Below are 17,755 nucleotides of genomic sequence, written 5' to 3'. Positions count from 1 at the left end.
GGGGCTGGCTGTGGGGCAGGGAATGGGGGGGATACGGGGCAGGGTGTGGGGCAATGGGAGGGAATACAGGAGCTATGGGGCAGAAGGTGGGGGGGATGTGGGGCTGGCTATGGGGCAGGGTTTGGGGTGGGATGTGGGGCAGGGAGTGGGGCTGGGTGTGGGGCGGGATGTGGGGCAATGGGGGGGGGAATGGGGGAGCTGTGGGGCAGAAGGTGGGGGAGGTGTGTGGGGCAGGAGGGGGTGGGTGGGAGATGTGGGGCAGGGGATGTGTGGGGCAGGAGGGGGGTGTGTGTGTGGGGCGGGGGAGGGGGGGGAATGGGTGGAGCCGTGGGGTGTGTGGGGCGGGATGTGGGGAGGTGTGGGGCAGGAGGTGTGTGTGTGAAGGGGGGGGAACCGGTGGGGCCGTGGATGATGTGTGGGGCGGGGAGGTGTGGGGCGGGATGTGGGGATGTGTGGGGCAGGAGGGGGGGTGTGTGTGGGGAACCATCTGAAAACAGGCGTGGGGAACGGGTGGAGCCGTGGGGCTGAGGGCGACGTGTGGGGCGGGGATGTGTGGGGTGGGGAACGTGTGGGGTGGAGGAACGTGTGGGGCGGGGACATGTGGGGCAGGGGGACGTGTGGGGCAGGGATGTGTGGGGGTGAGGAACCATCCGAGAACGGGGCTGGGAGATGGTTGATGCTGGTGGTGGTGGGGAAACGGGTGGTGGTGTGGGGTGGGGGACGTGTGGGGCGGAACGTGTGGGTCGGGGACGTGTGGGGCAGGGACGTGTGGGGCAAGAAGGCGTGGGTCGGGGACGTGTGGGGCGGGGGAATGTGTGGGGGTGAGGAACCATCTGAGAACGGGGCTGGGAGATGGTTGTTGGTGGTGGGGAAACGGGTGGAGCTGTGGGGCGGGGGATGTGTGGGGCGGAACGTGTGGGTCGGGGACATGTGGGTTGGGAATGTGTGGGGCAGGGACGTGTGGGGCGGGGACGTGTGGGTCGGGGACGTGTGGGGCAGGGGAACGTGTGGGGGTGAGGAACCATCTGAGAACGGGGCTGGGAGATGGTTGATGCTGGTGCTGGTGGGGAAACGGGTGGCGGTGTGGGGCGGGGAATGTGTGGGTCGGGGAATGTGTGGGGCAGGGACGTGTGGGGCGGGGACCTCGGAAGTAGCCGCCGTAGGAGCCCTGCTTGTGGTCGAAGACGCGCTCGTTGTTCTCCACCAGGTTGCCCAGTTTCTCCGCCAGCTGCAGCGCCAGGTTCTGCTGCGCCGTGGGCTCCGTCCGGTGCATCATCACCGTCTGCGTGGGCTGGTCCAGCGACGCCTGCGCCCCACAACAACCCCCCCGTCAGCCCCACGGCCGCCCCACGCCCGCCCCGCGCCCGCCCCGCGCCCGCCACGCACCATCAGCTCCTCGTTGATGATCATCTTGCTGATGATGCTGTGCACCGTGGGCAGGTCCAGCTCAAACATGGCCGCCAGGATCTCCATGCTGGGGGGAAGGGGGCGGGGTTCAAAAGGGGGGGACACGGACCACACCCCTCGGCCCCGCCCCGGCCCCGCCCGTCACCTGATGGAGTCGTAGACGCTGCTGTAGGTGAAGAGGTAGGTGCGGAGAGACTCCTCCTGGATCTTCCTGCGGGGGAGGGGAGGGCGATGATGGCGGGCGGCAAGATGGCGGCCGCGGGGAACAAGAGGGAGGAGGAGGAGGAGGAGAAGGAGGCGCCGAGGTGGAGAAGCCGACGCGGAGAACCCAAGGTGGAGACCAGAAGGTGGAGGCCCCCGAGATGGAGGAGAACCCAAGATGGAGGAAGCCTCAAGATGGAGGAAGCCTCAAGATGGAGGAGAACCCAAGATGGAGGAGAACCCAAGATGGAGGAGGACCCAAGATGGAGGAGGACCCAAGATGGAGAAAGCCCCAAGATGGAGAAAGCCCCAAGATGGAGAAAGCCCCAAGATGGAGGAGGACCCAAGATGGAGGAGGACCCAAGATGGAGGAGGACCCAAGATGGAGGAGGACCCAAGATGGAGGAAGCCCCAAGATGGAGAAAGCCCCAAGATGGAGGAGGACCCAAGATGGAGGAGGACCCAAGATGGAGGAAGCCCCAAGATGGAGAACCCAAGATGGAGGCGAACCCAAGATGGAGGCCCCAAGATGGAGACCAGAAGGTGGAGGCCCCCAAGATGGAGGAAGCCCCAAGGTGGAGGCCCCAAGATGGAGGCCCCAACGTGGAGAACCCAAGATGGAGACCAGAAGATGGAGGCCCCCAAGATGGAGGAGAACCCAAGATGGAGAAGGCCTTAAGATGGAGACCCCAAGAGGGAGACCCCAAGGTGGAGGCCTGAAGATAGAGGAGACACCAAAATGGAGGAAGCCCCAAGATGGACACCAGGAGATGGAGGAGGCCCCAATATGGAGGAGAACCCAAGATGGAGGAGGCCTCAAGATGGAGACCCCAAGGTGGACATCAGAAGATGGAGGCCCCAAGACGGAAAAGAACCCAAGATGGAGGCCAGTAGATGGAGCAGAACCCAAGGTGCAGGAGAACCCAAGGTGGAGGCCCCAAGGTGGAGAACCCAAGATGGAGACCAGAAGATGGAGGAGGCCCCAAGATGGAGAAGAACCCAAGATGGAGGAAGCCCCAAGGTGGAGGAGACCCCAAGCTGGAGGCCAGAAAATGGAGGAGGCCCCACGGTGGAAGGCAGGAGATGGAGGAGGCCCCAAGATGGAGGGAGCTCCAAGATGGAGACCCGAAGATGGAGACCCGAAGATGGAGGAGGCTCCAAGATGGAGGAGGCTCCAAGATGGAGGAGGCTCCAAGATGGAGACCAGGAGGTGGAGGCCCCAAGATGGAGGAGAACCCAAGATGGAGGAGAGCCCAAGCTGGAGACCCCAAGATGGAGGAGAACCCAAGATGGAGAACCCAAGATGAAGACGAGAAGATGGAGGAGGCCCCAAGGTGGAGGAAGCCCCAAGGTGGAGACCAGGAGATGGAGAAGGCCCCACGGTGGAGGAAGCTCCAAGATGAAGACCCCAAAGTGAAGACCCCAAGATGGAGAACCCAAGGTGGAGAAAGCCCCAAGATGGAGACCAGAAGATGGGGGAGGCCCCAAGGTGGAGGGAGCTCCAAGATGGAGGAGACCCCAAGATGGAGGAGACCCCAAGATGGAGGAGACCAGGAGATGGAGACCAGGAGATGGAGGAGGCCCCACGGTGGAAACCAGGAGATGGAGGAGGCCCCAAGGTGGAAGGAGCTCCAAAATGGAGACCAGAAGATAGAGGAGACCCCAAGATGGAGACCCCAAGATGGAGGAGGCCCCAAGATGGAGACCCCAAGGTGGAGACCAGGAGATGGAGACCAGAAGATGGAGGAGTCCCCAGGATGGAGACCAGGAGATGGAGACCCCAAGATGGAGACCAGGAGATGGAGACCAGAAGATGGAGGAGGCCCCAAGATGGAGACCCCAAGATGGAGACCCCAAGGTGGAGACCCCAAGGTGGAGACCAGGAGATGGAGGAGAACCCAAGATGGAGACCGGAAGATGGAGACCAGAAGATGGAGACCAGAAGATGGAGGAGGCCCCGAGATGGAGACCAGGAGATGGAGACTCCAAGATGGAGACCGGAAGATGGAGACCAGGAGATGGAGACCAGAAGATGGAGACCAGAAGATGGAGGAGACCCCGCGGTGGTGGCGGCCGGAAGACGGAGCCCCCCCCATCATCTGCCCCCCCCCCCCCCCCCCCGGGGGCACCCACCTGACCAACATGGCGCGGACCTTGTCGGCCTCGGGGAAGAGGTCCCAGACCTTCCCGTTCATCTTCTCGTTGACCACGTAGCGGTGGCAGCTGCGCCAGTCCCCCATCTTCATGGCCTTGGAGGCCGCCACCACGTGCTCCCGCATGGACTCCGGTGGCCCTGGGGAAGGAGAAGACGCTTAGGGGGCTGGGAGCTATGGGGGGGGCGGAGGAGGAGATGGTGGGGTGAGGTGACACGTGTGGGTCCTGCCCCACGTCTCGCGCACCCAGGAGGGGTTGTCTCTCCCCCACGCGCAGCTGGTGGTGGAACTGTTTGCTGATCATGCGACGCCGGGCGTCGAACTCGTGGGCCGCCATGTAGGGGATCTCCAACAACATGGCGGCCACCAGGTAGACGCACTCCAGCAGCTCCAGGTTGACGTGCATGTGGAAGGGCACCTGGCGCCGCTTCTCCACCTTCTCCTGCTCCGGGTTCCGCTCCTGAAGGCTCCGCAGGAGAAGACCTTGACCCAGCAGCTCCTTGGCCCGACCCGAGCTCTGGATGTCCAAGAGGGCGTTGTGGGCGTCTTTGATCAGACCCTCGCGGAAGGCGCAGATGCCCAGTTGGACCATGGTGCGGTTGTAGAGGATCTGTGGGGCGGAGACGTGGGGCAGAGAGGTGAGGAACCCGCCAGGAACCTTCTGGAGACCGTGGTGGAACCCCATAAACCACGTCATGGAGACAGCAAGGGAGAAGGAGTTGAGGAACTCCAGAGGAACCCACGAGGAACCTTCTCAAGATGGTGGTGGAACCCTCTGGAGATGGCAGGAGAGGACTTGGGGGGCAGGGAGATGTGGGGCTGAGGAGAAACCTTCTGAAGACCATGGTGGAACCCCATAACTCACGTCATCGGAGGTGCTGAGGGAGAAGGAACCGAGGAACTCTAGAGGAACCCACGAGGAACCTCAAAGAGATGGTGGTGGAACCCTCTGGAGATGGCAGGAGAGGACTTGGGGGGCAGAGGGGTGTGGGGCTGAGGAGGAACCTTCTGGAGACCATGGTGGAACCCCATAAACCACGTTATGGAGACAGCAAGGGAGAAGGAGTTGAGGAACTCCAGAGGAACCCACGAGGAACCTTCTCAAGATGGTGGTGGAACCCTCTGGAGATGGTGGGAGAGGACTTGGGGGGCAGGGAGATGTGGGGCAGGTGAGGAACCCCCTGGAGATGGTGGTGGAACCCCATAAGTCACGTTATTGGAGGTGCTGAGGGAGAAGGAACTGAGGAACTCCAGAGGAACCCACGAGGAACCCTTGAGGAACCTTCTCAAGATGGTGCTGGAAGCCCGTAAGGAACCCGCTGGAGACAATGGGGGAGAAGGACTTGGGGGGCAGAGGGGGGGTGGCCCAGCAGCTCCTTGGCCCGACCCGAGCTCTGGATGTCCAAGAGGGCGTTGGGGGCATCTTTGATCAGACCCTCGCGGAAGGCGCAGATGCCCAGTTGGACCATGGTGCGGTTGTAGAGGATCTGTGGGGCGGAGGGTGTGGGGCAGAGAGGTGAGGAACCCGCCAGGAACCTTCTGGAGATCATGGTGGAACCCCATAAACCACGTCATGGAGACAGCAAGGGAGAAGGAGTTGAGGAACTCCAGAGCAGCCCATGAGGAACCCATGAGGAACCTTCTCAAGATGGTGGGGAAGAACTTGGGGGGCAGGGAGATGTGGGGCAGGTGAGGAACCCCCTGGAGATGGTGGTGGAACCCCATAAATCACATTATTGGAGGTGCCGAGGGAGAAGGAACTGAGGAACTCCAGAGGAACCCACGAGGAACCTCAAAGAGATGGTGGTGGAACCCTCTGGAGATGGCGGAAGAGGACTTGGGGGGCAGAGGGGTGTGGGGCTGAGGAGGAACCTTCTGGAGATCATGGTGGAACCCCATAAACCACGTTGTGGAGACAGCAAGGGAGAAAGAACTGAGGAACTCCAGAGGAACCCACGAGGAACCTTCTCAAGATGGTGGTTGGAACCCTCTGGAGATGGTGGGAGAGGACTTGGGGGGCAGGGAGGTGTGGGGCAGGTGAGGAACCCCCTGGAGATGGTGGTGGAACCCCATAAGTCACGTTATTGGAGGTGCCGAGGGAGAAGGAACTGAGAAACTCCAGAGGAACCCACGAGGAACCTTCTCAAGATGGTGGTTGGAACCCTCTGGAGATGGCGGGAGAGGACTTGGGGGGCAGGGAGATGTGGGGCAGGTGAGGAACCCCCTGGAGATGGTGGTGGAACCCCATAAATCACGTTATTGGAGGTGCTGAGGGAGAAGGAACTGAGGAACTCCAGAGGAACCCACGAGGAACCTCAAAGAGATGGTGGTGGAACCCTCTGGAGATGGCGGGAGAGGACTTGGGGGGCAGAGAGATGTGGGGCTGAGGAGAAACCTTCTGAAGACCATGGTGGAACCCCATAACTCACGTCATCGGAGGTGCTGAGAGAGAAGGAACCGAGGAACTCCAGAGGAACCCACGAGGAACCTCAAAGAGATGGTGGTGGAACCCTCTGGAGATGGCGGGAGAGGACTTGGGGGGCAGAGGGGTGTGGGGCTGAGGAGGAACCTTCTGGAGACCATGGTGGAACCCCATAAACCACGTCATGGAGACAGCAAGGGAGAAGGAGTTGAGGAACTCCAGAGGAACCCACGAGGAACCTTCTCAAGATGGTGGTGGAACCCTCTGGAGATGGTGGGAGAGGACTTGGGGGGCAGGGAGATGTGGGGCAGGTGAGGAACCCCCTGGAGATGGTGGTGGAACCCCATAAGTCACGTTATTGGAGGTGCCGAGGGAGAAGGAACCGAGGAACCCACGAGGAACCCACCCATGAAGAACCTTCTGGAGATGGTGGGAGGGAACTTATGGGGCTGAGAGATGTGGGGCGGAGGAGAGACCCCCCCGGAGATGGTGGTGGAAGCCCGTAAGGAACCTTCTGGAGACGAGGACGGAGGACTTGGGGGGCGGACGAGGAACCCCCTGGAGGCGGTGACGGACCAGGAGCCGGAGGAAGTGGGGAGAGGGGTCAGAGGGACTTGGGGGGCGACTTGGGGGGCAGAGAGATGTCAGAACCCCCGAGGAATCCCCCAGGAACCCCACGGAGATGCCACTGGAAGAGTCAGTGGGCAAAGCACAGAAGCCCGCCCCATAGAGAGTTCGGGGCCACTTGTGGGGCGACTTATGGGGCAGAAAAATGATAGAATCCAGGAGGAATCCAGGAGGAATCCAGGAGGAACCCATGAAGAACCCTACTGAGATGCCTGTAACTGACCCAACACCCACCACAGAGACACATATGCTTGTGCTATGGGGTCTGCCCGCCCCATAGACAGTTCGGGGCCACTTGTGGGGCAACTTATGGGGCAGAAAAATGATGGAATCCAGGAGGAACCCGTGAGGAACCCATAAAGAACCCTACAGAGACACCTGTAACCAACCCAACACCCGCCGTACCGAGGTGTACGCTTGCGCTATGGGGTCTGCCCGCCCCATAGACAGTTCGGGGCCACTTGTGGGGCAACTTATGGGGCAGAAAGACGATGGAATCCACGAGGAACCCGTGAGGAACCCATAAAGAACCCTAGAGAGACGCCCGTAACCAACCCAACACCCACCATAGAGACACATACGCTTGTGCTATGGGGTCTGCCCGCCCCATAGAGAGTTCGGGACCACTTGTGGGGTGACTTATGGGGCAGAAACACGGTGGAATCCAGGAGGAACCCATGAGGAACCCGTGAGGAACCCACGAGAAACCCTACAGAGACGCCCGTAACTGACCCAACACCCGCCGTACCGAGGCGTACGCTTGCGCTATGGGGTCTGCCCGCCCCATAGAGAGTCTGGGACCACTTGTGGGGTGACTTATGGGTCAGAAAAATGATAGAATCCAGGAGGAACCTGTGAGGAACCCATAAAGAACCCTAGAGAGACGCCCGTAACTGACCCAACGCCCACCAGATGGAAGTGTACATTCGTGCTATGGGGTCTGCCTGCCCCATGGAGAGTTCGGGGCCACTTGTGGGGCAACTTATGGGGCAGAAAAATGATGGAATCCAGGAGGAACCCGTGAGGAACCCATAAAGAACCCTACAGAGACACCTGTAACCAACCCAACACCCGCTGTACCGAGGTGTACGCTTGCGCTATGGGGTCTGCCCGCCCCATAGAGAGTTCGGGGCCACTTGTGGGGCAACTTATGGGGCAGAAAAATGATAGAATCCAGGAGGAACCTGTGAGGAACCCATGAAGAACCCTAGAGAGACGCCCATAACCGACCCAACACCCGCTGCATGGAGGTGTACGCTCGTGCTATGGGGTCTGCCTGCCCCATAGAGAGTTCGGGGCCACTTGTGGGGTGACTTATGGGGCAGAAAGACGGTGGAATCCAGGAGGAACCCCGGAGGAACCCATAAAGAACCCTACTGAGATGCCTGTAACTGACCCAACACCCACCACAGAGACACATATGCTTGTGCTATGGGGTCTGCCCGCCCCATAGAGAGTTCGGGGCCACTTGTGGGGCAACTTATGGGGCAGAAAGATGATAGAATCCAGGAGGAACCCGTGAGGAACCCATGAGAAACCCTACAGAGACGCCTGTAACCGACCCAACACCCGCCGTACCGAGGCGTACGCTTGCGCTATGGGGTCTGCCCGCCCCATAGAGAGTCTGGGACCACTTGTGGGGTGACTTATGGGTCAGAAAAATGATGGAATCCAGGAGGAACCTGTGAGGAACCCATAAAGAACCCTAGAGAGACGCCCGTAACTGACCCAACGCCCACCAGATGGAAGTGTACATTCGTGCTATGGGGTCTGCCCGCCCCATAGGGAGTTCGGGGCCACTTGTGGGGCAACTTATGGGGCAGAAAGACAGTGGAATCCAGGAGGAACCCGTGAGGAACCCATAAAGGACCCTACAGAGATGCCCGTAACTGACCCAACGCCCACCAGATGGAAGTGTACATTCGTGCTATGGGGTCTGCCTGCCCCATGGAGAGTTCGGGGCCACTTGTGGGGCGACTTATGGGGCAGAAAGACGATGGAATCCAGGAGGAACCCATGAGGAACCCATGAGAAACCCTACAGAGACGCCCATAACTGACCCAACACCCGGTGTACCGAGGCGTACGTTCGTGCTATGGGGTCTGCCTGCCCCATAGAGAGTCTGGGACCACTTGTGGGGTGACTTATGGGTCAGAAAAATGATAGAATCCAGGAGGAACCCGTGAGGAACCCATAAAGAACCCTAGAGAGATGCCCGTAACTGACCCAACGCCCACCAGATGGAAGTGTACATTCGTGCTATGGGGTCTGCCTGCCCCATAGAGAGTTCGGGACCACTTGTGGGGCAACTTATGGGGCAGAAAAATGATAGAATCCAGGAGGAACCTGTGAGGAACCCATGAAGAACCCTACTGAGATGCCTGTAACCAACCCAACACCCACCATAGAGACGCATATGCTTGTGCTATGGGGTCTGCCTGCCCCATAGAGAGTTCGGGGCCGCTTGTGGGGCAACTTATGGGGCAGAAAGACGGTGGAATCCAGGAGGAACCCGTGAGGAACCCATGAGAAACCCTATAGAGACGCCCGTAACCGACCCAACACCCGGTGTACCGAGGCGTACGCTCGTGCTATGGGGTCTGCCCGCCCCATAGACAGTTCGGGGCCACTTGTGGGGCAACTTATGGGGCAGAAAGACGACGGAATCCAGGAGGAACCCATGAGGAACCCATGAGGAACCCTACAGAGACGCCCATAACCAACCCAACACCCACCATAGAGACGCATATGCTTGTGCTATGGGGTCTGCCCGCCCCATAGAGAGTTCGGGGCCACTTGTGGGGCAACTTATGGGGCAGAAAAATGATAGAATCCAGGAGGAACCCGTGAGGAACCCATGAGAAACCCTATAGAGACGCCCATAACTGACCCAACACCCGGTGTACCGAGGCGTACGCTTGCGCTATGGGGTCTGCCTGCCCCATGGAGAGTTCGGGGCCACTTGTGGGGCAACTTATGGGGCAGAAAAATGATAGAATCCAGGAGGAACCCGTGAGGAACCCATAAAGAACCCTAGAGAGACGCCCGTAACCAACCCAACACCCACCATAGAGACGCATATGCTTGTGCTATGGGGTCTGCCCGCCCCATAGAGAGTTCGGGGCCACTTGTGGGGCGACTTATGGGGCAGAAAAACGATGGAATCCAGGAGGAACCCGTGAGGAACCCATGAAGAACCCTATTGAGATGCCTGTAACCAACCCAACACCCACCATAGAGATGCATACGCTTGTGCTATGGGGTCTGCCTGCCCCATAGAGAGTTTGGGACCACTTGTGGGGCAACTTATGGGGCAGAAAGACGATGGAATCCAGGAGGAACCCGTGAGGAACCCATGAGAAACCCTATAGAGATGCCCATAACTGACCCAACACCCGGTGTACCGAGGCGTATGCTTGCGCTATGGGGTCTGCCCGCCCCATGGAGAGTTCGGGGCCACTTGTGGGGCAACTTATGGGGCAGAAAAATGATGGAATCCAGGAGGAACCCGTGAGGAACCCATAAAGAACCCTACAGAGACGCCCGTAACCGACCCAACACCCGCTGTACCGAGGTGTACGCTTGTGCTATGGGGTCTGCCCGCCCCATAGAGAGTTCGGGACCACTTGTGGGGCAACTTATGGGGCAGAAAAATGATAGAATCCAGGAGGAATCCAGGAGGAACCCATGAAGAACCCTACTGAGATGCCTGTAACCAACCCAACACCCACCATAGAGACGCATACGCTTGTGCTATGGGGTCTGCCCGCCCCATAGAGAGTTTGGGACCACTTGTGGGGCAACTTATGGGGCAGAAAGACGATGGAATCCAGGAGGAACCCGTGAGGAACCCATGAGAAACCCTATAGAGATGCCCATAACTGACCCAACACCCGGTGTACCGAGGCGTATGCTTGCGCTATGGGGTCTGCCCGCCCCATAGACAGTTTGGGGCCACTTGTGGGGCAACTTATGGGGCAGAAAGACGATGGAATCCAGGAGGAACCCGTGAGGAACCCATGAAGAACCCTATAGAGATGCCTGTAACCAACCCAACACCCACCATAGAGACACATACGCTTGTGCTATGGGGTCTGCCCGCCCCATAGAGAGTTCAGGACCACTTGTGGGGCAACTTATGGGGCAGAAAGACGGTGGAATCCAGGAGGAACCCATGAGGAACCCATGAGGAACCCACGAGAAACCCTACAGAGACGCCCGTAACCGACCCAACACCCGCCGTCCCGAGGCGTCGGCTCGCGCCGTGGGGTCCTGCCCGCCCCATAGCGGCCTTGGAGGCCCCATAGCGCTGACCTGGACGGGGGGGTCGGCGTGCTGGATGTTGTCCTGGAGGTGGGACATGAGCATGAGGTCGCGGGCGGCGTACCAGCGGCTGTGCAGCGCGTGGTGGTAGATGTGGCAGAGGATGGCGCAGGTGCGGATGCGGTCGGTGCGGTCCTTGGCGTAGACGAACTTGCAGAGACGCTCCATGAGGGCGGCGGAATCTTCTTCTTCCTCCTCGCTTTCTCCGCCCCACACTTGGGGGTCGCCCGCCCCACGGCGCCGGGCCCCGTAGTCGAATTTGTAGTAGGTGTGGAGGACGCGGCGCAGGTAGACGCGGCAGAGCTCCTCCGTCGTCCCCTTCTCCTGCAGGTACCGCTGGAGGCGGGCGATGATGGCGCACACCCGCCCCTCGTCCTTCAGGTGCTCCACGTACTCTGGGGGGCGGAGGGCGACACTTGGGGGTCAGGCACCCGCTGCCTGCCCCACGGCGGGGCGGGTCCTGCCCCACACACACCCCACCTCGCGCGGCTCCTCACCTTGGGAGTGGGGGTCGGTGTTTTGCATGATCTTGGTGAACTCCTCGTCCATGCGCTCCACCAGCGTCAGGATGCAGCCCCGCACGCGGTAGGGCTGGGGGGGCGGGGAGGGACCCACAAGTTGGGGGGCGGACCCATAGCGGAGCCGCAAGGGGTTCTTCAGACCCACAAGTTGAGTCCCAACCCCCAAAGCGCTTCTACGCGGCCGTAAGAACCTCCAAACTGCTCTTCCAGACCCATAAGTAGGTTCCCCAGACCCATAACTGACCCACAGCGGACCCACAAGTTGGGGGGCGGGACCCATAGCGGAGCCGCAAGTGGCTCTTCAGACCCACAAGTTGAGTCTCAACCCCCAAAGCGCTTCTACGCGGCCGTAAGAACCTTCAAACTGCTCTTCCAGACCCATAAGTAGGTTCCCCAGACCCATAACTGACCCACAGCGGACCCACAAGTTGGGGGGCAGGACCCATAGCGGAGCCGCAAGGGGTTCTTCAGACCCACAAGTTGAGTCTCAACCCCACAAGTGGTTCTACGCGGCCGTAAGAACCTCCAAACTGCTCCTCCAGACCCATAAGTAGTTTCCCCAGACCCACAACTGACCCACAGCGGACCCACAAGTTGGGGGGCGGACCCATAGCGGAGCCGCAAGGGGTTCTTCAGACCCACAAGTTGAGTCTCAACCCCAAAAGTGGTTCTACGCGGCCGTAAGAACCTCCAAACTGCTCTTCCAGACCCATAAGTAGGTTCCCCAGACCCACAACTGACCCACAAGTTGGGGGGCAGGACCCATAGCGGAGCCGCAAGTGGCTCTTCAGACCCACAAGTTGAGTCTCAACCCTCAAAGTGCTTCTACGCAGCCGTAAGAACCTTCAAACTGCTCTTCCAGACCCATAAATAGGTTCCCCAGACCCACAACTGACCCACAAGTTGGGGGGCAGGACCCATAGCGGAGCCGCAAGGGGTTCTTCAGACCCATAAGTTGAGTCTCAACCCCCAAAGCGCTTCTACGCGGCCGTAAGAACCTTCAAACTGCTCTTCCAGACCCATAAGTAGCTCCTCCAGACCCACATCTGACCCACAGCAGACCCACAAGTTGGGGGGCGGGACCCATAGCGGAGCCGCAAGGGGTTCTTCAGACCCACAAGTTGAGTCTCAACCCCCAAAGCGCTTCTACGCAGCCATAAGAACCTCCAAACTGCTCTTCCAGACCCATAAGTAGGCTCTCCAAACCCACATCTGACCCACAAGTTGGGGGGCGGACCCACAAGTCACAGGGGCAGGACCCAAGAGCGGGTCTTCAGCCCCACAAGTCGGGTCCCAACCCCACAAGTGGTTCTACGCGGCCGTAAGAACCTCCAAACTGCTCTTCCAGACCCATAAGTAGGTTCCCCAGACCCACAACTGACCCACAAGTTGGGGGGCAGGACCCATAGCGGAGCCACAAGCAGTTCTCCAGCCCCATAAGTTGAGTCTCAACCCCCAAAGCGCTTCTACGCGGCCGTAAGAACCTCCAAACTGCTCTTCCAGACCCATAAGTAGCTCCTCCAGACCCACATCTGACCCACAGCAGACCCCCAAGTTGGGGGGCAGGACCCACAGCGGAGCCACAAGCAGTTCTCCAGCCCCACAAGTTGAGTCTCAACCCCAAAAGCGCTTCTACGCAGCCATAAGAACCTTCAAACTGCTCTTCCAGACCCATAAGTAGGCTCTCCAGACCCACATCTGACCCACAAGTTGGGGGGCAGACCCACAAGTCGCAGGGGCAGGACCCAAGAGCGGGTCTTCAGCCCCACAAGTCGGGTCCCAACCCCACAAGTGGTTCTACACGGCCCTAAGAACCTTCAAACTGCCCTTCCAGACCCCTAAGTAGGTTCTCCAGACCCACAACTGACCCACAAGTTGGGGGGCGGACCCATAGCGGAGCCACAAGCAGTTCTCCAGCCCCATAAGTTGAGTCTCAACCCCCAAAGCGCTTCTACGCGGCCGTAAGAACCTTCAAACTGCTCTTCCAGACCCATAAGTAGCTCCTCCAGACCCACATCTGACCCACAGCAGACCCACAAGTTGGGGGGCGGACCCATAGCGGAGCCGCAAGGGGTTCTTCAGACCCACAAGTTGAGTCTCAACCCCCAAAGCGCTCCTACGCAGCCATAAGAACCTTCAAACTGCTCTTCCAGACCCATAAGTAGGTTCCCCAGACCCATAACTGACCCACAGCAGACCCACAAGTTGGGGGGCGGGACCCACAGCGCAGCCGCAAGTGGTTCTTCAGACCCACAAGTTGAGTCTCAACCCCACAAGTGGTTCTACACGGCCATAAGAACCTCCAAACTGCTCCTCCAGACCCATAAGTAGGTTCTCCAGACCCACAACTGACCCACAGCGGACCCACAAGTTGGGGGGCGGACCCATAGCAGAGCCACAAGCAGTTCTCCAGCCCCACAAGTTGAGTCTCAACCCCCAAAGCACTTCTACGCAGCCGTAAGAACCTTCAAACTGCTCTTCCAGACCCATAAGTAGCTCCTCCAGACCCACAACTGACCCACAGCAGACCCACAAGTTGGGGGGCGGACCCATAGCGGAGCCGCAAGGGGTTCTCCAGCCCCACAAGTTGAGTCCCAACCCCAGAAGTGGTTCTTCAAGGCTATAAGAAGCTCCAAACTGCTCTTCCAGACCCATAAGTAGCTCCTCCAGACCCACAACTGACCCACAGCGAACCCACAAGTTGGGGGGCAGACCCACAGCGGAGCCACAAGCAGTTCTCCAGCCCCATAAGTTGAGTCTGAACCCCCAAAGCGCTTTTACGCAGCCGTAAGAACCTCCAAACTGCTCTTCCAGACCCATAAGTAGCTCCTCCAGACCCACATCTGACCCACAAGTTGGGGGGCAGACCCACAAGTCGCAGGGGCAGGACCCAAGAGCGGGTCTTCAGCCCCACAAGTCGGGTCCCAACCCCACAAGTGGTTCTACACGGGCATAAGAACCTTCAAACTGCTCTTCCAGACCCATAAGTAGGTTCTCCAGACCCACAACTGACCCACAGCGGACCCACAAGTTGGGGGGCGGACCCATAGCGGAGCCACAAGGGGTTCTGCAGCCCCATAAGTTGAGTCTCAACCCTACAAGTGGTTCTACGCGGCCATAAGAACCTCCAAACTGCTCTTCCAGACCCATAAGTAGCTCCTCCAGACCCACAACTGACCCACAGCGGACCCACAAGTTGGGGGGCGGACCCACAAGTCACAGGGGCAGGACCCAAGAGCGGGTCTTCAGCCCCACAAGTCGGGTCCCAACCCCACAAGTGCTTCTACACGGCCATAAGAACCTCCAAACTGCCCTTCCAGACCCATAAGTAGCTGCTCCAGCCCCACATCTGACCCACAAGTCGTTGGCCCAGACCCATAGCGGACCCACGGCGGACCCACAACTGCCCCCTCCAGCGCCACAAGTACCTTTCAAGACCCACAATTCCTCCCTCCAGCCCCACAACTCCCCCCATGAGCCCCATAACTCCTTCCCAGCCCCACAAGTCCCTCCCCAGCCCCACAAGTACCTTCTCCAGCCCCACAAGTACCTTCTCCAGCCCCACAACTCCTCCTCCCCAACCCTGTAATTCCCCCTCCAGCCCCATAACTCCTGTCCCCAGCCCCACAACTTCCCCTCCCAGGACCCACAACTCCCCCCACGAGCCCCATAACTCCTTCCCAGCCCCACAAGTACCTTCTCCAGCCCCATAACTCCCCTCCCCAACCCCGTAATTCCCCCTCCAGCCCCATAACTCCCATCCCCAGCCCCATAGCTCCCCCTCCCAGGACCCACAACTCCCCTCCCCAGCCCCACAACTCCCCCCATGAGCCCCATAACTCCTTCCCAGCCCCACAAGTCCCTCCCCAGCCCCACAAGTACCTTCTCCAGCCCCACAAGTACCTTCTCCAGCCCCACAACTCCCCTCCCAGGACCCACAACTCCCCCCTCCAGCCCCATAACTCCCTCCCAGGACCCACAACTCCCGTCCCCAGCCCCACAACTCCCCCCACGAGCCCCATAACTCCTTCCCAGCCCCACAACTCCCCCCTCCAGCCCCACAACGTCCTCCCAGGACCCACAACTCCCCATCCAGCCCCACAACTCCCTCCCCAGCCCCACAACTCCCCTCCCCAGCCCCACAACTCCCCCCTCCAGCCCCACAACTCCCCTCCCCAGCCCCACAACTCCCCCCTCCAGCCCCACAACTCCCCTCCCCAGCCCCACAACTCCCCCCCCAGGACCCACAACTCCCCCCACGAGCCCTGTAACTCCTTCCCAGCCCCACAAGTACCTTCTCCAGCCCCACAAGTACCTTCTCCAGCCCCATAACTCCCCCCTCCAGCCCCACAACTCCCCTCCCAGGACCCACAACTCCCCCCATGAGCCCCACAACTCCCCCCTCCAGCCCCACAACTCCCCTCCCAAGACCCACAACTCCCCCCACGAGCCCCATAACTCCCTCCCAGGACCCACAACTCCCCTCCCCAGCCCCACAGCCCCCGCCCCCCGCCCGCCCCCCGGCCGCCCCACACCTGCTCGGGGTTGGCCAGGTTCTCGGACTCCTCCAGGATGTTCTCCCCGATGAAGATCTCGGGGTGGGCGAAGAGCACGTCCAGCAGCTCCTCGATGCAGCCCAGGCACTTCTGCCACATCTCCGCCTGGGGGGCGGGCGGCCCTCAGCCCCACGGCGCGCCCCACGGCGCCGCCCGCCCCACACGCCCCCCCCGGGGAGAGGATGGGGGGGGGGGGGGCGCCCACAGTCGGGGGCGGGGGGGGGGGCAGGGGGGTGAGGGGAGCTCCGTCGTCACCTCCAGGGTCGCCCCCGGCCCCATAGATCCCTCTCAGCCCCATAGATCTGCCTGCCCCATAGATCCCTGCCCCACACATCCGCGTTTGGGGGCGGAATCGGAGACAAACGCGATGGGGTTGGGCTCCAGCTTCACCTCCAGGGTCACCCCCAGCCCCATAGATCCCCCCCAGCCCCATAGGTCTGTCTGCCCCATAGATGCCAGCCCCACAGATCCTTCCGACCCAGATCCCGCCCCACACACCCACGTTTGGGGTCGGAATCAGAGAGGAAGGCGACGGGGCTGAGCTCCAGCTTCACCTCCAGGGCCACCCCCAGCCCCACAGATCCCTCCCAGCCCCACAGATCCCCCTCAGACCCATAGATCCCAGCCCCATAGCTCCTTCCGACCCACATCCCGCCCCACACATCTGCATAAGTCGCCATTTTAGGTTGAAAACGGAGAGGAACGGGACGGGGCTGAGCTCCATCTTCACCTCCAGGGCCACCCCCAGCCCAATAGATCCCTCTCAGCCCCATAGATCTGTCTGCCCCATAGATCCTGGACCCATAGCTCCTTCTGCCCCACAACCTGCCCGACACATCCACATAAGTCGCCATTTTGGGTTGAAAACGGAGAGGAACATGACGGGGTTGAGCTCCATCTTCACCTCCAGGGTCACCCCCAGCCCCACAGACCCCTCCCAGCCCCATAGATCCCTCTCAGCCCCACAGATCCCCCTCAGCCCCACAGATCCCAGCCCCACAGATCCTTCCAACTCCCATCCCGCCCCACACATCCACGTAAAGGCCCATTTCGGGTTGGAATTGGAGAGGAAGGCGACGGGGCTGAGCTCCATCTTCACCTCCAGGGCCACCCCCAGCCCCATAGATCCCTCTCAGCCCCATAGGTCTGTCTGCCCCATAGATCCCGGACCCATAGCTCCTTCTGCCCCACAACCTGCCCCACATATCCACCTAAATGGCCATTTTAGGTTGAAAACGGGGGGGAACGCGATGGAGTTGAGCTCCATCTTCACCCTCAAGGCCACCCCCAGCCCCACAGACCCCCCCCTCAGACCCATAGATCCCCGCCCCACACCTTCCCCCGCCCCACACCTTCATGTAGGTGGCCAGGTTGGGGTTGTAGTCGTAGAGGGACGCGATGATGTTGAACTTGATCTTCACCTCCAGGGCCACCCCCAGCCCGTTCTCGTTGGCGATGGCCACCAGCAGCTGCAGCAGCTCGATCTGGGCCGCCCTATAGCGGCGACGGGGGGGCAAGAACCGTGGGTCCGGCCCCTGCCCCACA

The 17,755-nt window shown here is 60.5% G+C and overlaps 1 protein-coding gene across 1 annotated transcript in view; it reads right to left on the bottom strand.

Moving 5' to 3' along the window:
* Positions 1-17,755, bottom strand: part of EIF3CL (eukaryotic translation initiation factor 3 subunit C like) — a 29,132-nt gene that overhangs the window by 2,290 nt on the left and 9,087 nt on the right. Inside the window, exons 11-19 of the mRNA XM_063319227.1 lie at positions 17,563-17,704; positions 16,190-16,315; positions 11,631-11,724; positions 11,125-11,528; positions 4,008-4,371; positions 3,742-3,901; positions 1,553-1,618; positions 1,387-1,474; positions 1,144-1,306 (exon numbers count right to left, since the gene is read on the bottom strand). Coding sequence (XP_063175297.1) covers positions 1,144-1,306; positions 1,387-1,474; positions 1,553-1,618; positions 3,742-3,901; positions 4,008-4,371; positions 11,125-11,528; positions 11,631-11,724; positions 16,190-16,315; positions 17,563-17,704 — 1,607 coding nt within the window. The remainder of the gene's footprint in view (positions 1-1,143; positions 1,307-1,386; positions 1,475-1,552; positions 1,619-3,741; positions 3,902-4,007; positions 4,372-11,124; positions 11,529-11,630; positions 11,725-16,189; positions 16,316-17,562; positions 17,705-17,755) is intronic.

This window comes from Chroicocephalus ridibundus, chromosome 32 (genome assembly GCF_963924245.1).
Source record: "Chroicocephalus ridibundus chromosome 32, bChrRid1.1, whole genome shotgun sequence".
Classification (NCBI taxonomy): Eukaryota; Metazoa; Chordata; class Aves; order Charadriiformes; family Laridae; genus Chroicocephalus; species Chroicocephalus ridibundus.
The sequence above is the reverse complement of the archived record's forward strand: the minus strand, read 5'-3'. Positions and strand labels throughout refer to the sequence as shown.